Genomic DNA, 22,100 nt, shown 5'->3' with positions numbered 1-22,100 from the left:
GGCAAGTGGCACAGGCTGAGGGGCTGGCGGGTCTAAGGGGATGGGATGGGTCAGAAGGGACTGAGGGAGGTGAGAGGACTGTGAGGGGCTGAAGAAGCTGAAGGGGGCTGGGGGTTTGGCGAGAGCATGGGTGGGGCTGAGGGGATGGAGGGGCCAGCAGGGAGCACAGAGGGCTCTGGGACTGCAGCTCTGACAGGCCTTGGAACCAATTCCAGAGCCTCCACTTTTGCCACAGCTGCAAAGAAAACCTTGAGAACAGCCAGAGACTGCCAGGAGCCAGCAGGGAGAAGCTGAGTGCCAGCAGCAGGAGCAGTGAGCAGGGCCCTGCTGCTGCCAGCCTGGAGAGAGCCCGGGTGAGGCCCCATGGCCGGGGAGGCAGGGTGGGCTGAGGCTGGCGTGGGCTGTGGCCGTGGGCCCTGCCCGTGCTGGGGCTGCTCAGCGCAGCTGCCCCGGCTGGCACAGGGGCTGTCCTTGGGCAAGGCAGCTGTGCCGGCAGGGCCCGGGAGCTGTGCCGGCTCTGCCGGGCTGCCGGGGCTGCGGGACGGTCCCACCGCGGCTGTGCTCGCCACAGCCCAGCCCGCTCGGCTGCTTTCTCTTTCTGACCCTCCTGGGGAGGCTCTGACATTTCCTCTTCCCTGATGGAAGTGCAGCTGCTGCCAAGGGAAACGTCCCCATACTGACTCAGTGTTCCCTTTGCTTCCCAGATGTCCCATCTGCTGTCCCTGTCCAGGAGATGTGCCGAACTTCATCTGCAGGATCAGAAGAACCAGTGTCCTTTGGCCTCCCCCAGTTCCCACTGAGGACGAGAGCACCTGCAGAGCAGAGGAGACCAGCTGCAGCTCCAGGCCCAGGTCTTGCTGGTCACAGCTGAGCCTGTGTGAAAAGGTTTCTTAAGTTATAGGTTAAAATTCAACACATAATTCTACAAGCTAAAATTTAAATGCTGAATTCATATTGCTAACTCAAGGGAGCTCCAAAAATCTCTATTTCAAAAGCAACAAACCTTTGAAAGGTTAAACCTCAACAGAGCTGTGATCCTCCATCAATACCTCCTTCTTCCACTTGCTTAAAATCTCTTTGTCCTGGGCACTCACTAAGGCCTTTTTCCTGGAAGCTCTCTGGCTGTCTTGAATGCTTATGGAGTAACAGGTAACCCCTGATCTATTTTCAACTCTCTGCCCAGAGACTTCTGGAAGGGAGGTAGGACTGGTACTGGGGACCTGACAGCTTGTCCAGGAATCAAAATTATTGAAATAATGGTAATGTGGACAAGGCATGCAAGTCCAGGTGGTGAGCTCAAATATGCAAGTACTTGCAGTTTCCCCTCAGCACTTGACAGCTAAGGGGTATGGTCTCTTCTTATTTCTGTCTCTTAATCCTCAATCCTTGCCACACTCCTTCAACATCTTTTGCATTGTCATCTTCCCTGTTTTCTCCCTCCCTTCTTCTTTCTGTGACTTTCTGTACACGACAGACTATCTGTCACACTCTGTCAGCTTGCTCAGTCACCCGAGCAGTGATAATGATGGTGTAGAAATTGTAGGTGCACAGGAGGCAAAGGTGTCATGCTTCTGTGTGCCCTCTGCAGGCAAAGCTGCTTCCCGAAGCTTCAGTCAAACTTGGAACAAAGGCTTGTCCCCACTGCAGGGACAAGAGAGGTAGGAAACTGGGCTCATAAAACATGCTTCTTCTGCTTCAACAAAAAACCGTGACTTCCCTTCACAGAGAAGGATGTAAACTTTTTCTTGAAGGGAATAAACAAATCTCTTTATGTCCTGATCTTTTACCAGTCTGAAATTATTTAAAAATGTCGTAAATTTTGTTTGTTTGTTTGTTTCTTTGTGGTGTTTTTTTTTGTTTGTTTTGGGGGTTTTTTGGGTTTGTTTTTTTTTTGTTTGTTTGTTTGTTTTGTTTTGTCTTGTTTTGGTTTTTTTGGGGGTTTTTTTGGTTGTTTTTGGTTTTTTGGGGTTTTTTTTGTTGTTGTTGTTGTTCTGGGGTTGGGTCTGCATTTCAAGCCTGTTCTCCCAGCAGTCAGGGACCTGCACAGCTGCTGTGGGTGGGGCAGGTGCTCAGGTAATTACCAACAGGTAATTACTAACAGCCAGGTGAGAAGTTGGCTTGTGCCTGGTTGAGGGCTTGAGGACTGTGCTGAGAGAAGGGCTAGGGAGTGGAGTGGAAAATACAATTTACACAAGCAGGTATAGGTGGATGTCTGGGGTGTAGGTGGGAGTTAACTGGTTTAGGTACTGCATTTATGAAGAATTGAACATTTAACTCTGAGATAGGACTATTTAGTTGCTACTCTAAGTGCTGCATTTACTAACACGTAATGTAATTTCTGCTGCTGTGGCAGAACCTGCTGTCCCCTGAGCTCGGAACAGGCGTGGAGGGTCCCCAAGGCATCCTCAGAATGGGCTTTGCCCTCACCTTGGCTTGTGCTGCTGCAGATTTTGGAGACAATTGTGCATAAGAACGGGCACTAGAACCAGACTTGGGGCTGGCATGCTCTGCATTTCCAGGATGGCTCATGGACAGGGTAAGGTGGTATCGGTGCACTCTGGGTGAAGCTGTGATTCTATGGATACTTCAGTAAGAGAGGTTTTTTCAGGGTGATTAAACTTTCGTCCTTGCTGTGCTTTCTATGACATTTGCATCTCTATTTTGTAAAACTTCAGAAATCTGAATCCTCTTTGGCCCTGTGAAATGTTAAAAACGTCAGCAAAAGCCATCATAGTTTGCATGCGAAAATACATAATTTTTTACATTTGGGAATTGGAAATTCTAAAAATTTAAAACTGATTTCTGTTGCTGATGATACAGAAAGGGGGCACGTTGGTGCCCTGGGGCTTATGTCTGCTACTGTTGACTGAAAAAAATAATTTGAAGTAGCACCCTATGACTGTGGATGGCCAGAACGGAGGTCCAGGAGGCTTGACAGGTGTTTACTACTGAGTCCTTGACCTTTCCTGCCAAGCAAAAATTATAATTTCTTAGAACTATGTATTTATAAAAGAAAAGTATAAAGGAGAGATGTTGTACACTCTGTGTGTGTCCCATCTTGAACATATGACATTATAAAAACACACTCTCCAAACATCCATTCTTTTGTATGACCAGGTACATGCCAGGTAAAAGTGATTTCTTTGTTCAGAAGTATCTCACCTACTGACAACAATTAGAATTGCTTACAGGGCCTCAGTTGCAAATGCAAAACATTCAAAACTCAAACTAACTGGTTACATTAGAAAGCACACTTTGCTTTTCTCAAGGGGCTGATTGTGAGCTATTTGATGAGCTATTCATGAACATATCCTGGGGCTGTTTGCATCAAACACTGGGATTTTGTTAGCAGTAAAAGAGGGAAAGTGCACCATGTGTGGGAAAGTAATTCCTTCCCAAAATATGTGCTTGGAGGCTACTTGGGTCAAAAGAATTTATTTTTAATTCAGTGGGCTGAAGAACTGCCCACCATCTGCTTTTTCAGAAAAAGAGGGTTAAGTCTTTGGCCCCTTTCAGAGCGTTAAATTACCAAAGCCGAAGGGATTTGCCCCAAAAAGCAAGGAGTGTGTGAGGCTCATGGCCATAGCTGTCTGCAGAAGTGAGCATGGGCCAAGGGAAGGTCCTGCTGCAGAGCCAGCCCGAGGTGTCCCTGAGGATGTGTCACATCCTCTGCCTCCTCTGGCAGTGCTGCCACAGAGCACAGCAGGAGGGATTGCAGGGATTTGTCAGCATGGGGAGGCAGAGCATGAGCTCCTGCTGACATTTCCATCCAGGGCTGGCACTTTCAGGCCAGCAGTGACAAATTCTGCGGCTCTGGCTGCACAGTTGCTGTTGGCAGTGCTGTGACAGCCTCTGCCACCAAGCCAGAGCCTCTGCAGGGGTTCCCATGACGTGCTTGGCATTTAGTTTCATCTGGGCACAATGCTCCTTCTTCCTTGATGTATCTGTTTGAGGACAGCACATGGTCTGTCTTGTTCTGGGGACAGTACAGAGTAACTCTGTAAACTGCAGGCCAGGTTGTCCAGTTCCCACAGGAGAATGTCATGGCATTGTTCAGCCAGCAATCTTTCTACAGTTTAGTGGACCCATTTTCTGCATGGCCAGAGGATTTTCCTTGTCACAAAAAAAAAAAAAAAAAAAAAAAAAAAAAAAAAAAAAAAAAAAAAAAAACCAAAACAACAACAACAAGAAGCCTAAATAATTACCTCAAGTAATAATAAGAGAAAAACTACTAAGATTCGGAATTCCCTGATTCCTTTTGGAATGTCATCAGATACAGATCTTCATTTCATAGCTGAAACTGCAAAAGTTATGTAAAACACTCCCAGTTAAATGGGACCTACTCAGCCCATGGAGGTCATTCCCAGCAGCAAGGCTGAGAGAACAAAGCAGAGTCTAAAAGCAGAAATTAGTAAATATGGCCAGGAAAACTCACTGAAGTGCCCACCAGTGCTTCCCCTTGCACTCTTGAGGTTCAGAATTCCAGTGGCTTCTAAAGAAAAAGTGAGCCCATCGGAAATGCCCTGTGGAAGGCACTACAAATTCCAATCCTTTCTAGAGAAAGTCTTATGATAGGAATAATTTCAGTCCCTTTTTATCTTCTTTGTGGAAAGTGCTCTCATCTTTCCACAAATTTCTGACCATCCCTGGTGCCTCAGGCACTTCCTCATCAACCTGGGGACTGTGTCTTATGTCAGAAAGCAGAGTAAAAAGGCACTTAAAGAAAAGTGGAAAGGACCATTTGAAGTGTTCCTAAGCACTCCTGCAGCAGTAAAAGGGGATGGGATCAGTACATTGATACATCTGCCCCCAAGGGAAGCCAGCCCCAACACATAAGGGACTGGAGGGGAAAATATAGATGAGAATTTGAAGCTTCAATTTGTTAAAGCATGGAAATAAAATTTTCTAATGCAGTGTAGAGTGAGTTAGAAGAAATCCCATCAAGGGAAAGATATGTCATGAAGGGGTAACTATGAAAAGTCCTCAGTGTCAGCCCACCCTGGGCAGCAGCACTCTGGCACACTCTGTCAAGCAGCAGCAGCCAGCAGGCCCAGGGGAGGCAGCCCAGCACAATTCACCCCATGCCCCCCACGGCAGCGTCCCTGGGGCTGCTGCACTGCAGAGCTGGAGGAGCACCCCCTGAGCCAGGCAAAAATGGACCCAAGTCTCAGGGTTTAGGAGGTGACATTTCTTGAACTTGGCTTGAAGGAGAACAGAAGGGCAACAACGGCTCAGGTGTTCAATCACAAAACACCCCAAGGGCTCTCAGGTACAGGGACTCAATATCGTTGTCTTGGGGACAATGGAGGAATTTGTAGAATACTCTGCAAGGAAGAAAGGGGCATTCCCAGCCACCTTTGAGTGTTCCCAAATATTATCCTCCCTCAGACAATTTCATATCCTTTCCCAAGAGAAGATTATGGTCTTGTTGCTAACATGTCCTCTTTTTCAGCTGAATAAATAAATGGCAGGAAATTTAGGAAAATAACTAGACATCAAAGTCCCCATTGGTCTGTGCAGGAATCAACATCTGTGTCTCTCTAGAAAGACAGGTTGTGACTGACTAGTTTGGAGAAATCTACAAAACTGATAGCGATCCTGAAGGGACACTTGAACGGAATTTCTCTTTTTAAACCAATTGATGTACCTTGCCTCCAACGCTTTTCCATGTCTTTTACAAAACCCTTACAGAGATCTGGATCTTCCCCGGCTCATGACAAGGTGAGGCCATGATCTGCCAGCAGTCCTGGGAGCTGCTTCAGCTGACAGCTTAGAGCAGCCCATGGGCACTCCTCTGCAACCCTCCACAACAAGGTCATTTGGGGTGGAGGTTGTCCTCTACCCTTTCCATCCCTTAAGGCAAAGATTTTAAATTAACAAGTAAATCAGAAAACAGGCTTATTCTTGTCATAAAGAAATTCCATTTGCTACAATATTTTCTTAATATGTGCACAATTTTATAATAAAGGTACTGGGCTTCCATTCTCTACTGATAAGTTTCATTCAGTGGACAGAGCTAAGTCTTGAAGAGAAGAATTGACCAGAAGAAAGACTCTCCAAATATGATAAAACTGATGATAAGAGAAGGAGTTAACAATAATGCAACTTTTTTATTGCTAAAGTTCAATACTAAAGTCTCTAATCGTAGACTAACTAATCCTACATTTTTAACAAATAATCATCTCCTTATTACTAACTTGAAGAAACCTAAAAAGCTAATCATCTTTTAAAATAAAACAGCTGGAGCTCATAGATGATCCTTTGCTGAAGCAGAAGACTGGTGCCAGGACTCCAGGACTTGCTGCTTGCCAAATTCAGATACTCATTGCTGAATGTGGGACAGCTTTTTGTGGAGCTACTGCTCCTGTGGCACCTGCTCTTCATCTCGGAGTAGCTGGGGCTACCCTATGAAGGAGAAATCAAAAGAAAATCAGTGCATGCCAACATTTCTGCAGAGTTTAGAATTTCCTGACCTTTCCTACAAAATAGCCTTGAGGCACACTCAGCTAGTCCAGTCTGGCTTTATTCATGTAAAACAGAAAATATACACTGAGTTTATCTTTTGAGCTATTTTTCTCTGTGAGCACCACTCTTGAGGGAACATGGCAAACTGAGGCAGTTATAATGCAGACCAAAAAACAAACTCTAGACAAGTCAGAAACTACAACAACAAAAACCCAAAGCGCGTCAGCTCCTCAGGAGGGCAAAACTCATTAATGCTCAAAGCCACCGATGGGAGTCAAACCTTCTTCATTCCCTTCTCCCTCAAATCAACAGGTGTGAGGTTTATCAAGCTCATGATACAAATCCAAGATGAAGTGGCAATGAGAATAATAGATGCCACTTCCCAGCACTCTCACACCAATGCTTCTGCTCCTCTAGGCCTTAAGGTCTGGTTCTTATTGGATGAAAAAAACTCCCTCCACATCAGGCAGTTTTTCCTTCAATTCCTTCAAACCACCCTGAGATTAATATTTACAAGCAGTAAATTGCTAACAAGTTGAAATTCAGTAGCAGGACAGACAACAACTTGTGCCAAGGATGCATGCCAGGCCTGATACACCTCAGTAGTATGCAGGATAGTTTTGAAAAGAAAACCACAGATGCCTTTCCACATTTTGGGTGGTCCCGGAGCAATGTGAGCCGGGGCCCTGCCGCGCCTGCTCCAAAGGCCGCAGCTGCCCCAGAGCCCCAGAGCTGCAGGAGGCCTGGCTGCCCCTGCCAACACCACTGCCCTGACACAAGCTGTGAGCAATTTCCAGGGCTTTAGACCACACACACACTTCTCCCTCCCCTCCTGCAAATGCCATGAGGGGATGCAGCAGCACTGCTGCAGCTGAGCCTGTGCAGCTGCACTGCAGGAAGGGAGGGCCCGTCCGGGCCTCACCCACCTCGGTGTTCATCTCTGCACTTCCCCCCACCTGGCCCATCTCCTCCTTTACCTTTCTAGCTCCCTAGTTCACATTTACTTGTAAACAACATCTGTAGTATTAACTCTGAAATATGGTCTTGGTTGCACCAAAATTCGGGCAGAGGCTTCTCTTAATAATCAAATTTTACTCCATCATTGTCCACACTGGAGTTGGGAAAAGCAGCACATTAATACCTTCATTGAAATCCAAGGGACACTACTGCTTCAGCCTCCCCAGCTCTCTTCACATCTTTTTGGACATGCTAGTCCTCTACACAACTGCTGGCATTCTAGAACTCCAACATTTGTCTTTTTCTTGAACCTAAAGGGTGCAGGGGAAATGGAGCCCAGACTTGGAGACAGGGTGCTGGCTTTGACATCCCATTCTACAGGGATGGCTTTGACATCCCCATAGAATGGAATGTTAAAGCCAGCACCCAGGAAGAAGAGTGGCCACCAGCTGCTGCCTGGATGTAACTGGGCTACTGCTCAGTTCTCTGCTTCTTGCTCCTGACAGGACTGATAAAGCCAGAAGCCCAAGGCCGTATCTGCAACAACAACAAAATAATTCATTCTTCTATGATCACAATCAGGTTTTGCTCTCCATTCTAAAAAAGCAGCATCTGTGAATTGGCAAAGTTTTAAAATGCACTATTTTTAATTAAAAATAACTGTCAAACCTGGAAGACCTGCAGGTAAATATCTGCTCTTCTGCATTCCTACTTTCTCATCTTAGCACTTAGCAAGACCTTCTCCAAGTCTACTGCTAAAAGGCTTTGGGAAGTAGACGCTCCCTTCAGCAGCTCCAGCAAAGCTTCCCCAAAATGGGGATGCCAGGTAACTTTTGTCTAGGTCCCAATTACTGCTTGCACACACCAGGAAAAGACTCAGCTTTTGCTATCAAACACCCACATAATTTATTACAGAGGAACCTGGCTGTTTTGGAGTTTTATGCATTAAAAACAAGATTAATGCTTCACTATTACAACCCATGAGTACAGGATGTTGTGGTTGGTTGTGAATTCTCATCAGGATGAACACAGACACCAGTCACATGTCCAGAAACTCTTGTGCATTTAGGTACAGCTGTCTTAAATCCAGCAGGCTCACCCACTCCGCAGACTCAAAAGCTGTTGGCTAACAAGCCTTTAAACTTGTACAAGAGAGTTTCACAAGTGGTTACCAAGGAGCCCTTGCTGTTGCTCAGGGCCCTTCAGTCATCTCTCAGCTCCTCCCAAGGAGCTTCTCAAAGGTGCTGCCTCACGAGCCACAACACACGGCCACAAGCTCCCCACAGGCACAGCAAACCTCAGGGCCGGGGATGGAGTAGAACAGGACAGCCGTGCTGTGCCCAGGCAGAGGGAGGGAGGAGAGAAATTAAGGCAGAGGAGGGAGTGAGGGAATAGCACCATTCTGTAGGTGCTGTGTTTTGTCCAGCCATGTGGATAGTGCAGAGCTGGGGTCAACAATGAGAGTGACAGAGAGACAGAGGGAGAAGATAGCAAGAGGGTTCCATCTGCCCCAGCCTGGTGCAGCCTCTTATGCACAGGAGATTTCTCATGCAGTTCTGTCACACAAGCAGAGCCAGCCATTTGAGCCCTTCTCCAGGGAATGAGTTGAGGGTGGGGACTGAGCTCAAGTCTCCAGGCAGAGCAGAAAGTTGGATCAGGACAATGCTGCTCCACCCCTGCTGGATCCTCTCTTCTTATCATAACCTTGAGGTCACAGCAGTGTGTGGCAAAACATGCCTAGGCCTGATCCTGCACATTCCCATCACAGCTTCTACATCACCAGCAAGTCTGCTAAAATTTACTATACAATGCAGAATATTAAAAATGCACAAAATACCTGAGCAGGTCTTGCTGGAGCATCTGTCTCAGAAGGCCTTGGAGACGTTGCTTGGCTGCTGCTGGTGGGGTTCTGAGATGGAGCTGATTTTCTGTATGGATGGTCCAAGAGTTCATGTTACAAAGCCTAAATATCAACTGTCATAGTTCTTTCCTTGCAGGGAAAACAGACCTTCAGTGTCAGGACTCAAGGAAAAAACATGAAGCAGAGTTGAGGGAACTTTAGGCAGGACATCAGGAAAACATTCATGGCCCAGAGGGTGCTTGAGCACTGCAACAGGCTCCCCAGGCCAGTGGTCACTGCAGCAAGGGCTCAAGAACAGTTTGGACAACTCTCTTGGGCACAGGGTGTGATTCTCGTGGTGTCTGTGCAGGGCCAGGAGTTGGATTCCATGACCCTGATGGGCCTCTGCTGGTGCAGCATATTCTAAGAATCTAGGCTTCATTTCCCAGGGCTTTTTTTCTAAAAAGGCTCTTTTCCTTCCCCAAGAGACTGAACTTACCTAGAAAGTATTGACTTCAAACTCTTTCTTTCGATTTTACTGTAGCCAGGCCAATCACTCTGAAGGGTTTGAAACAGATGTTCCTTCAGACTAAAGGAATTCTCCTTTGCATTCACGTTGGCTACCTACAGGCAGACGTTTAGGAAAACAAATCTTCATTATACCTATATGCAAACTATAGAAATCTAAAGGAGCTACTTCAGCTGGGATGGCAGAACATGGCTCTCATTATGTTGTGAATGTCTGCAGCGTGAAAAAGCCCTGCCACTACCCTGGGCAAACACAGCAACAAACTTTGCAGGTTCAGGGAATGAGTTCTTAAAAGTCACTGTGGGATCAACTAAAACTGTATCGACGTTGAATTTGAGTCCTTTGCCTAGGCTCCAAAACTATTTTCTTAGCTAAAGAGGAAATAATCCAATTTAATATAATAATGCTTGCATAATTCAGCAACAGCACCATTCAGGTGCATGGGGAATATTTAAAAAGGAAAGAAGGAGCTACTGCATCTTTCCATGGGTGTGCCTCTGATGAAAGCCTATCAGAAAGAAATACCAGTGGAACTTACCTTGAAGGAGTATTGGGAAAGTCTCTAATTTGAACAGGTGAGGAAGTAGTAAAATTATGAACAGCAGAACAGCATGATGGAAGAATTGGTGGTACAAGCTCCATGATCTCACCTGCTGAAGGATCTTTCCAAGGGAATCCTTGTCCTTTGGCCTGACTCCATCTCTCTGCAGCCGAGCAAGTAACTCTGGCTCCTTGTAATCCCTCAGAGCAAGCAGATGAATCACCCTGTCCCTGTAGGGTCGGCCGTAAACAGCAGCGCAGCCGCTCCAGTCGATGTCTGCAAGTCTCATAGGCACCATCCTCTTCTTCTCAGGCACAGGACCTGGATTGTTTTGTTGGGCTCCTCTGACCTCTGCTTCTTCTCCTAAAGTGAGGGAAAACCAGAAACAGAGAGTTCAAATTGCAGGTTTGCAGAAGGCAAGGTAGTTGATTCCAAAGGATGCACCAAGAATGTTGAACCTCCATTGGCTGGGCATTTACAAATATAAAAGAATCCAAATAGTAAAGCATTAAAAAGAAACAGTTAGTAAAATGCCTGGTAAAGGAGTGATACTGGATGGGAGGTTTTAATGAAAACTTCTTTTTATGCATGGTGCTTTTATATGATTTCCCCAGTTTGTAAGCTCAAGCGTTGGCTATGTCAAGAATGGCATGGACAGTGGGAATATGTGCACTCTCAGCAAGTTTGCCAGCACCAGAGGCATGGGATGCCATCCACAGGGACCAGGACAAGCTTGGGAATTGGGGCCCTGGGAACCTCATTGGTTTCAACTAGGCCAAGTGCAAAGTGCTGCATCTCTGGGGTTGGGACATGCCCTGGCACCGAGGCACGCCTGGGGATGAAGGTGGGGAGGACTTGGAGGTGCTGGTGGATGAGAGGCTGGATATGGGCATAAAAACATATAGATATCCAGTAAAAAAATGAAATGGAAGCATATCTGAAAGGAGTCCATCAGTTTAATACCCTTTGCACTTGGATTGTGTGACTCCTTTTCTGCCTGGGTCCTGAGCTCTCTGCTCTTCTCTTTGGCTTTGAGCATGGCAAGCATTTCATAAAAATCCAAAGGATGGGATTTTTTTACCCTCTCTCATTCTGTTTACTCACCTTTGGACTTGGGAGTCTTCCCCTGCACCCTGGCAGACACTGGGAATCCAGAATGTGTCAGAACCTTATTTTTCAGTTGTACTTCGGTGGAAGCGGAAATGGATCTGACACTTGGAGACATGTTCAAAATTGAACAGGATGTGGAAGGCAGGTCCAAGAAAGAAGGAGAGTGGCCACCAGCTGCTGGCTGGACATCACTGGGCTCTTGGTCAATCCTCTGCTTCTTGCCCATCACAGGACTGAGAAAGTCAGAATCCAGAGGCCGTTTCTGCAAAGATGATCCCGATTAGTTTTCCTCCCATTCTGAACAAACAGCATTTCTGAACTGGCGATGGTTGAAAACACACCTTTCTTACCTAAAACAGCCTTTCAAACAAGGAGTGCTGCAGCTAAATATGTTCTCTATTTCATCCCTACTTTCTCACCCCAGTATTCAGCAAGTCTTTCTCCTAGTCTGTAGCTCAAAGGCTTTGGGACAAAGACACTCCCTTCAGCACCTCTATCAAAGGCTTCCCCAAAACGGGGAGCTCAAGTTGGTTTTATCTTGCTCCCTGTTTCTCCTTAGACACACCAGGAAAACACTCAGCTCTTGCTGTCACACACCCACATGATTCCCTAAAGCAGCCCCAAGGAGCCACCGGTGTGGTGCCGATCACAGCGTGTCCAAAGCAGACATGATAACAACAGAGGGAAGGCCCAGTCTGGCTGCAGGTCTCATTCCTGCTGTTCTCCAGAGGAAACCCTGGATCACAGCCTCTTCACTACCGAGCAAACACTGCTCCTATCCGTGCACATCAGCAGCTCAGAACAGGAGTGCCAGACACAGCTCTGTGCCTGCCTGCTGACAGAAATCCTGTGGGCAAGGAGGCAGGACTTAAGAGGATGCTGGGCCCTGCAACATTTCCTACTGTGGCTGGGAAAAGAGTAGGGAAAAACAGAGCTGTGTCCTCCCTCCTCTATTTAAAGAGTATTTTTAATCTTTAGGAAACTAACCTTTTCATGCAATGTTTTCCAAGATTCTTTCAAAAAGACCACGCTCTGATTTTAAGCCTAACAAGTCCGAGCTATTCCATGATGATTCAGAGTTCCCTCCTCTCACATGGGATAGTCTGAATCAAAATGGGAGCCTAAATGCTGCTTAGGACAGAAAAACAAGTTTCCTACAAATGCCTTACTACTGGAATTTGTCCTTATTCTAGACTTCCCTTAGATTTCTCTTCAAACAGTAGCACTGGCATGACCGTGCATGTTTTAAGTACTAGAGCTGCCATATCATCAAGAACCCTGCACAGACACAGCCAGGTACCAGAAACATGTCCACATCTTGTCCTTAGCAGAGTTTCCTACGCACCATGAGAAACAAGTCATGTGTGCAAGCTTGTTGCAGGCTTTGACATTGCAACCATCTGGAAAACTATACAGGAATCCCATTGGAAGTACACGCCTCAGGTTCATACAATATAAAGAGAGCACTACTGCTTCATATCACAGCTTGGACACCAGGAGCAAGTGGGATAAAACATCATTCATAGTAGAGAATGTTTAAAAAATTCACAAAATACCTGAGCAGTTCTGGGTGGAGTATCTCCTTCAGAAGGTCCCAGAGATGGTGACTGGCTGGTGCTGGTGGAATTCTGAGATGGAGTTGGTTTTCTGTAAGGATGGTCCAACATTTCAGGTTACAAAGCAAAACTATCAACAGTTATCGTTCTTTTCTCACAGGGAAAACAGACCTTCATTTCCCAGATGGTTTTTTGAAATGGTTGTTGTCCTGACTGAACTTACTGAGAAAGGGTCACCTCCAATGTCTGTCTATCTCTTTCAGTGTAGCCAGGCCAATCTTCCTGGATGTCTTTAAAGAAATGTTCCTTCAGGCTGAAAGAATTCTCATTTGCATCCAGGTTGGCTACCTAAGGACAGACATTTAAAACATAAATGTTCATTTCACCTAAAGGCAGACTATAGATGTCAAACTGATACTGCAAAGCTAAAGCAAAGGTGAAAAGAAATCATGCACCAGTTTTCCTGGACTTTTGTTCAATGTGAAGAACAATGCAGCTGACATGTAAGAGGTAACAATATTAAAGAGGTGTGGTCCATTTGGGCTCTAGAAATTGGGAGGTAAATAAATGCCAAAGTGCTGCAAGCATGGAGGAAATGGATGCTATGAAAACCTCTCCCTGCAGCAGGGATCCAGGTTTTTTGGTCTTTAACACAGCTTTGAGAGTCAAAGTCCCCTATGCCACAGCTCTCAATCTTCACCATTTGAAATACAAGGAGAGGCCAGGCTTTTCCTTTCTGTTTCCTTATCTTTTGAGTAAGACCTGAAGAACATCATCTCCATGGGCAAATCCATATTTTTCCACCCTCAGGAACACATTGGCTACCCTCTTGTTTCACCCAGCTGCATTGCCATGGCAGAGCACAGCCTGGGCCTCTAACGGGGCATGCTTTCACCATCCCATGAAGCTCCACAGGATGCTGGCATTTGTCTCTGCAAACAGAACTGCTTTTCTTTCTCAAGTGCTTGCTCAGAGGAAACTACAGGTTCCTATGGAACACTTGTGGGAGATAACCTACCTAGAGCTACACTTCAACAGCTAAAAAGTAACCAAGATACCCAGAATCAGGAATTTACTTCTTAAAAGCACAACTAAGTCTGTGTTGGAAGAGAAGGAAGGCTGTGAGTGTAAGAGCTCAGCAAATTCACCCTACTGGTTTTTCATCTATACCCAAAAACAATGCCACCTGCTGCGAAGTTAAGAAAAATGTGAATAATAGTTTTCAGGATGAAGTGCTGTTCACACAGCCCTTTCAGAATGCAAACCAGTACCTTGAGGCAGTTCACACTGCAAACATGAAACTACTCCTTCAAAATCTCCTTAAACATTGACAAGAAGAAAAGGGAAAGGAGATTTTTCCACCTCTTACCTTCTAAGGAGCTGAGCTTTGAAATCCTATAATCCCTTCTTTCATAGCTAAAAAGGAAATATTGCTGCATGATATGCTATTTAATGATAGCATAATTCAGTAACAGCCTACATGGACGGGGAATATGGAAAAGGAAGGAAACAGCCACTGAATCCTTCCATAAATGTGAATTGTAGGAATGATAAAGAAATACCAGTGGAACTAAACAAACACCTGGAAAAGTTACTGAATAATAATAGGTGCCAAGGAATTTGAAGACTTGATACACAGGACAACAAAGAACCCCTGTGCTCAAAGTTGGGAACCATCTCTATCATGGAGGATTTTCCTGGAACACCCTCCCCTGGAAAGCAATCCCCACAGATCCCAGCAGCAGTCAAGTACCATCGAGTGGCCACCAAATCCCTTCAAGTGAAATACTGCCCTAGGCAGCTACCAAAATTCTCTCCTCTGAAACTTGTCCCAGGATTTTAAGGACCTCAACTAAGTGTTTCATCCAGTTGAGACTTTCACCCTCTGAAGTTCCTCCATGAAGCAGTTAAAGAGTCCAAGGAAAAGAGAGAGGATTACAAAAAGGCACGAGAAGCAAGCATGTTACAAAGAATTTATCATTGCCAGCCATTCTAGAAAAACAACAATGCCTCCCAAGTTTGGAAGGTTTCTTTCTTTCCTCACATGGGCTTGCCATTGGGGGGAACTGGGTAAAGCTGATGGAAAAATCTAAACCAGGAGCATTTCCCAAGCCTCTCATTAGTTTCTAATTGAAACCCTGAAGTAAGACAGCTGAGAGTTAGCATTGCTGGCAGCGACTCCAGGATCTCACCTCCTGAAGGATCTTTCCAAGAGATTCCTTGTCCTTTTGCACAACTCCCTCTCTTTCTAAGTGGGAAAGTAGCTCTGGCTTCTTGTAATTCTTGAGAGCCAGTAAATGAATCACCCTGTCTCTGATGGGTCGTTGGGAAACAGTCCTGGAAAGTCTCTGGAAGAATTTGGCAGGGTTCGTGGGCATCGTTCTCTTCCTCTCAGGCACAAGATCTGGAGAGCTGCATGGGGCTCTCCTGAGCTCTGGTATTTTCACTTCAGTAAAGGAAAAACAGAAAAAGAGTTGTCAAATGGGGGGTTGGGAGAAGGCAAGGAAGTTGATTCAAAAGGATATACCGAGACTGCTGAAATTCTGTTTGTTCAGCATTGATAGATCAGTAAGAATCCAAACAGTAAAGCATTGGGAAGAAACAATCCTTAAAAATACCTGGTAAACGAATGATATTGGAGGGATGGTATTAATGAAAAATTACTTTTATGCATGGTGCTTTTGTATGATTTTCCCAGTTTGTAAGCTCAAGCAGTGAGCTATGTCAGGAATGGCATGGACAGTTGGATTAAATGCAAGCTTGGCAAGTTTGCCAACACCAGAGGCATGGGATGCCATCCAGAAGGACCAGGACAAGCTTGGGAAGTGGGGCCCTGGGAACCTCCTGCGATTCAACAAAGCCAAGTGCAAAGTGCTGCATCTTTGGGGTTGGGACATGCCCTGGCACTGAGACACGCTTGGGGATGAAGGTGGGGAGGACTTGCAGGTGCTGGTGGATGAGAGGCCAGGCATGAGCTGGCACCGTGTGCCGGCAGCCCAGAAAGGCAACCGTGTGCTGGGCTGCACCAGGGGAAGCGTGGCCAGCAGGTCGAGGGAGGGGATATGACACACCAGGCACTGCTTTGAAACCAGGAACTCGTGCTTGGTGTCTGATGGAGACTCTCTGAGTCCTGGTGAGACATCCGGGAGCTTTGTCTCTCCCATCACACACACACAGACTGACCTTTCTTTACACGCTCCTTCAATCTTTCAATGTAGGTCAAACTTTTAATGCCTTTCTCCACTTCCTGTTCTTTGGACCATGCCTCTCTGATATGTGCCTGCAAACCTAATGACACAAACATCACACACTTCAATTACTTAGAACAAGGTAAACATGCCAGTTATTGAGTGGGGGCACTGCTGGTGTTTTGAGAAGCTCAATCCGATGTAGGTACAGAGACTTCCCACAGCATTCAAGCAAAAGACCTCCCAAAATGATACCCCTGAATGACTTCTAATGAAAATTACCTGAAACCATAACCAAGCATCAGGATGAAAAGTAGGTAAGAGTTCTTCACCACAGGGTAGTCAGGCATTGGGACAGGCTCCCTTAGTGGGCTCAGGGCACCAAGTCCAGCAGAGCTCATGAAGCATTTGGACAAGGTCCACAGGTACCTGGTGGGATTCTTGGGGACAGAGCTGCACTTGCATGTCCTTGTGGATCCCTTCCAAATCACATATTCTCTGATTCTGTGACAAACACCAGTCCCAAACTGATACTGCATGGAGCACGTTGCAAAGGCACGCTCTACCCTATCAGCAACCAGAGCTGTCTCACCTGAGATTCTCTGTGCCAGCCCAAAGTAGAAGTGGCCCCAAGTTCCACAATCGTCTCACTACTGCCAGTCCTCAGACCCCAGTTACTGAATGTTAAATATTCCCTTAGGATTTATGTAGACCACCACCAAGAATCACACAAATCTTCATTCACATGTGAAACAGAATGTCCTGAATGAGGAATTCAGAAGTTTAGCGTTGTCTCTCCAAAAAGCCACCAAGGGTGCTGCCTTAAAATGCTCTGCACTAGGCTAAGGCAGAGCAAGAGCTGCATGTGCAGGGGCAGAGATGTCCCTGCAGGCAGGTGACTGCAGCCACAGCCAGGTGAGAGCCTGTTTTTCTCAGGGCAGCTGGCTGTACCTGGCTCAGCTCACTGCTGCAGGCAGCACCACGGAGTGCCTGCAAGGGGAATGTGCACCTGGTGTCTGCCTGGAGCCAGGCTCCTTGGGGAAACAGCACTCAGAACAGGTTAACAACAAATGGCAGCCCCTAAGCACATTGTGCTTTGTGGGAAGTGATGGAATCCACTGGGAAGATGACACCAATGCCTTCCTTCCAATTTCCTTGAAAAGAACCCAACACAGTAATATGATAACAGTGACTTATTAATGACCAAGACCAAAAAAATTAAATAAAGCATGGTTCTCCACAATGACTTTATGGAAATTCTCCATGCGACTTCCTCTCAGTCATTTTTTCTTTCAATTTGCAATTAATTCTTATGGATAGGCACAATGCCTAGGTACTCCAAAATCTAATTGTAAATCAAAAACATTAGCTACCAAAACTGTGAATTTAAGTGCATAAGGTGGTCCAAATCTTGACCTCCATGCTCCAAATTCCAGCCCATCAAGGAGTATGGGAACAAGGAAGGACTGGCAGGCTTTCTCAGGGGAAAACAAACCAGTGCCTGAATGAACTGACAAGAGACTGCAAGGCTGACCTGAGGCCAAACCACCTCCAGCTGAGAGCTCTGAACACAAGAGATTCCCTCTCCCAAAAATATGCTGCAAAAATGAATTGCCAAGGTGAAAATCTTACAGACATTGAGCAAAATATGAAAGGCAACCATACCTCCAAGTGGGTTATACAATTTGACATCCTGCACACTTCCATTGTGCGACACCTCGCTGGCATTTGGCTAAAAGGAAGAAGAAATTTTCTGTAAAATCTTCAGCCTACTCTCCATCACTGCTGATTAACTAAGCCCTTCATTTTAAACAAGAGCTGCACTTGCAAAGGTTTGCTGTTCCATCACTCAAAAGGGCTGCTTTGACACAGTTCTCCCTCTGAAAGCAACCAGCTACAAAAGTGCCCTGAGAGAGCGACCCTCACTTAGCCTCTAATGCAGCCAAGCCTTCAAGTAGCAGGTCATCCTTTCCCAATTGCTGGAATTTATAGGCACAGGCTTCCCCTGAAATCAAGTGCCTGAGTACAGTTGAACTGGTCAGTGCTCAGCTAACAATCCAGGTGAGAGTGGTTCACAAAAAGATTAAGAATTCAGAGCAGGACCCAACACTGGGATTTATCTGGCACTATGGAAGTACATCGTAGAGTCAGCTCCAAGAAGAATTTCATCTGCATGAGGTGAATTTCGACTCTCAAGAGGCATGAAAACCCTTTCTCTTTTCCTCAGCTCTAGATGCAATTCTTCATAGATGTGAAGAGGAAAGAGTTTCTCCTCGGTAAGTCAGATATACCAAATTTGGGTTACTTGGCTGATCTCATAATTTAGTACAGAAAGTGTCACATTCCAGTAGAACTTAAAAATCTCTAAAATGTTTTTCAGCCTAAGTACATTTTTTAACAAAAACAACTACTGCCATCCAACTGCTTCATTCTGAAGGCACAATTGGCTGAGATAAAATCTAAAAAGGTATGATAAATGGACTGGAAAATGTGGACTAATTAGCATGAGAAAGGAGACATCAATCCCAAATAGAGGATAGCATATTACTTAGTGGAATTGTACTTTAGAACCAATTAAGGTTAATTTCTATGTTTGCTAAAACTGTATCAAAGAGTGGAAAAGCTTTGAAAATGATGTGCATGTGGCTGGAGTTCTCCACTAGGCATCACAGCTGGGAATATACTAATACATCCTCCTAATACTAGAAAATACTGTCAGAGAGTTTCCTTTACCCTGACATGTTCGGTGAGTGCAGTACAACGTGGAACAATGAGAAATCCATGCATTTTGGCCAAGAGCCATGCCCAGGCATGAATTTCCCAAGTGTCCCAGCATGGAGAACATGTGACTTTCACTGGCACCTCCTCAGTGTCATCACTGAGTGCCACATCCACCAGAGAACCTCCCACATCCACTGGCACCTCCTGTGTGTCATCCCTGTGAGTGGCTCCCACCCAGACAGCTGCTCCAAGGGGCCCTGGAGCAGCCGTGGGGCCCCAGCCCTGCCCAACAGGTCCCGCGGGCTCAGCAGCACCTGACACCAACACCATGGCCAAGCCCCCACCCGCTGCCAGCCCGCAGAGCCCCACAGCTGCCCCTCACCTCTTGGTCCTGGGGCCTCTGGGTCACCCTGACGGGCATGGCAGTGCTGCTGGGGGCCCTGCGGGACGCAGCGCGCGCTGGGGCCCTGCGGAACACGCTGGATCCTGCCCAGGCCCGCAGCTCCACCATCCCGCTCTGCCTCGGCTGCTCCCGCTGCCACAGACACTGATCCTGCTGCAAAGGCTGCAAAATGCAAAATCCTTCTTAGCAAAATGTGTTCCTGGATGTTTGGCCTTGGTGGCTTTCAAGGCTCATCAAGAAGAAGGGAGATCACCCCCATGAAACAAGAAGCAGCCACCAAGCTCAAAGGGATGGCCCGGCCTTTGAAAGGCAGGTTACTTGTTGGCTCAATTGCCTTGGTGAGGTGCAGGGCTTGACAGCCTTCAGTGACCTCGACACAGGGGAGGTTAGCAAGGCTTGGGAAGAAGGATGCACCTCTGATGGTGGACACAAAGAATGCAGGATTTATGGGCACAAGGACATTTGGCAGAACCCCCGAGAAAAGGAACAAACTGATGAAGCCAACACAGCAACTGTGCTGCATCAGCTGTGACAGGGTAAAAGGCCATTCCAGCAGGAGCAGACCATGGCCACCCACTCCAGAAACCTCACTGTGAATAAGGGGGAGACTGAGCATGCAGACTATTGACCATGAGAAGTGAGAGGAAATTACCCAACAGCAGACATAATACTAATTATGAAAAGAACTAGGAGACTTGCAGTCAATGAACACTAATTCCTTTCTTTGCTCAATTGTATAAATACTAAGACACTCTGGTTCTTGTGGTGCTGGCTTTGTGAATTTGCCCCTGAGCCCCCCCTTTCTGCCCAGAGCTGTAAATAATTACCTCCACTCAGTGTGTGGATCGGCCTCTTGAACAACGAGTGCTGGAACCACCAAAGCTGGAACAACACTCGCTGTCCCTCTGACACCTCCGCTCTGGCTGCAGCCGCCGAAGGGTCTGAGCGGTCCTGCCGTGTGCCGGTGACAATGGCCACGTGTCCTTGGAAACGGGGAGTTCCATGTTCCAGGCTGGGCGGGATGTCACTGAGGAGCGGGACGTGTCACAGTCGGGGCAGAGGGAATTCACAATGGGCACAGGTGGGGAATGCCCTGCCTGGCCCATGACTGACTCAGCTCATTTCCAAGTGCAGAAAGGGGCACTCCACCAACCCCAGGTGCTGCAGCTGTGCAAACCAGGCCTAGTGAAGGGTTTCTGCTCTAACGTGCTGCACTTGGCTCTCTCGGAGGCGAAGGAGCAGCTTAACACCTCTCACCAGGGCAGCAAGGTGCAGCCCTCCCAGCACTGGGCACTCCTGTCCTGGGCCCTTCAGTCTGTGAGGCTTCCAGCACGTACACGGTCACTCAAACATCATCTCTTTGACAAAATCCCCCGACCTTTCCTCATCCCAGTCCCCTAAAAGGAAACAAGCCAGCAGCATGCCCAGGCCCCCACAGCCTCTGCAGGAGGAGCTGACATGGAAAGGCCAGTGCTGGCCCCGAGCAAAATTCTAGGCTGACATTTGTGCTGACTGCAAGTGACCATTGAAGTTATTGACACATGTAGAAAAACATTTTATATTCAATTTATGATGGTTTTATTGTCATTTCCCCCATACCCAAGATTAGTCCAGATTTCAGTCAGCTGGCACCAAAAATAAGTGCTAGCCATAAGTTGTCCAGGCATTACAGGGAGAAATAATAAAGCATGTAGGTTAAAATGTGTTGAATATTACCATCCAAAGTTCATTTTCAATGATATCTTGTGTTAGTTTTGAAGTCCATGTCTATATCTACCCATGTCTCATCTCCTGGCTGCCACACTCACAAGGACAGTGTAGTCTGGGGACACAAAGGGAGGAATCAATTTGTCAAACACCAGAGCCCAGATCTGTAAAAGAACTGTGTGCCTTTTTGGGAATGACTGGTTTGTGTTGATTATGGAGCCCCAGTTAGGGACTGTTGGAAAAGTCTTTGTATGAACCATGAAAGGAATCCATGGAGGTTGTTACACTGGACTCGAATGTCCAACAGCCTTTCCATACCTTTTAAAGGTTATTGATGACAACCCCTGCTCTGGAGTTACCAGATTTGATGGAACCCTTTGCACTGTTCATCCATGAGTGCCTTTGCCCTGCACAGTAGCCCCATATTTAGCTCAAAGAATGGGAACGAAGGAAGAAACCCTGTGGTATTTTGGGCGTATTTCTCAAAAAATAACTAAAAAATGTACTCAAGGCATGGTCAGTGCACCTCAGAGCAGGAACCACCATGGTCCTGATTGATAGAATATACTTGAAAATAAATGGGAAAGAAAAGTGATAGTTTATGTGCCCAACATGGTTATGTCTGGTTCAGCACAAAAAGGAGGTCACTGGTTATCCCTGAACAGAAACTGAAAGTAACAGGTGGTACTCCTGGAACAAAACACGTGGTGCTAAAGACAGCTACTGCCTTGAGCCCTGAGTAAAGGTTACAAATTGCTGGATTTGTTACAAGAATGCTGGTTGATTTGATATCCAGCAATCTGGCATATCATCAGTCAGAAAAAGGAGTGTAAGAATGGGAGAAGACTAGAAGTCCCCACTCTAGGTGGGACTGGCTTTCCTCATGGCTACCAGACCTTTAAAGGCTTACAGAAGTATTTCTAACCCGTGCTGGAATTGTGACTGTTTGCATTTTTTTCTGTGTGATAATTCATTGTATTTCAGCTTTCATGAGATGGTTTGCAAATATTTGTAATAACAAACATTCTTATCCTAGAAAAGAAAATTAGTTTTAGAAGTGAGACTTCCAAGACAAATCTTGAA

The 22,100-nt window shown here is 46.3% G+C and overlaps 1 protein-coding gene and 1 long non-coding RNA gene across 4 annotated transcripts; one reads left to right on the top strand and one right to left on the bottom strand.

Annotated features, from left to right (window-relative positions):
• Positions 1–105: 105 nt before the first annotated feature.
• On the top strand, positions 106–5,989 carry LOC135292965 (uncharacterized). The gene is made up of 4 exons (XR_010355103.1): positions 106–353; positions 705–2,198; positions 2,354–2,536; positions 5,692–5,989. It is a non-coding gene; the product is annotated as an uncharacterized LOC135292965 (long non-coding RNA).
• LOC135292964 (uncharacterized) lies at positions 5,829–19,330 on the bottom strand. Of its 3 annotated transcripts, XR_010355102.1 has the most exons (12): positions 19,290–19,330; positions 17,852–17,918; positions 16,182–16,286; positions 15,191–15,444; positions 13,222–13,346; positions 12,999–13,089; positions 11,437–11,704; positions 10,442–10,695; positions 9,762–9,886; positions 9,260–9,350; positions 7,607–7,959; positions 6,271–6,405 (listed from the first exon to the last, which is right to left on the bottom strand). XR_010355102.1 is itself a non-coding variant. In XM_064406996.1 (11 exons), exons 1-11 carry the CDS (start codon positions 19,326–19,328, stop codon positions 6,220–6,222), a joined length of 1,605 nt encoding a protein of 534 aa, XP_064263066.1. In that variant the 5' UTR covers positions 19,329–19,330; the 3' UTR covers positions 5,829–6,219. The 3 variants fall into 3 exon arrangements, 2 of the variants coding, with proteins under 2 accessions (XP_064263066.1, XP_064263067.1); XM_064406996.1 differs by lacking the exon at positions 7,607–7,959 and having other exon boundaries at positions 5,829–6,405; XM_064406997.1 differs by lacking the exon at positions 6,271–6,405 and having other exon boundaries at positions 7,226–7,959.
• Between the last annotated feature and the right edge of the window lie 2,770 nt (positions 19,331–22,100).

The sequence above is a fragment of the Passer domesticus genome, unplaced genomic scaffold (assembly GCF_036417665.1).
Source record: "Passer domesticus isolate bPasDom1 unplaced genomic scaffold, bPasDom1.hap1 HAP1_SCAFFOLD_60, whole genome shotgun sequence".
Classification (NCBI taxonomy): Eukaryota; Metazoa; Chordata; class Aves; order Passeriformes; family Passeridae; genus Passer; species Passer domesticus.
Note: the sequence above shows the minus strand (reverse complement) of the source record. Positions and strands in the feature narration are given on the sequence as shown.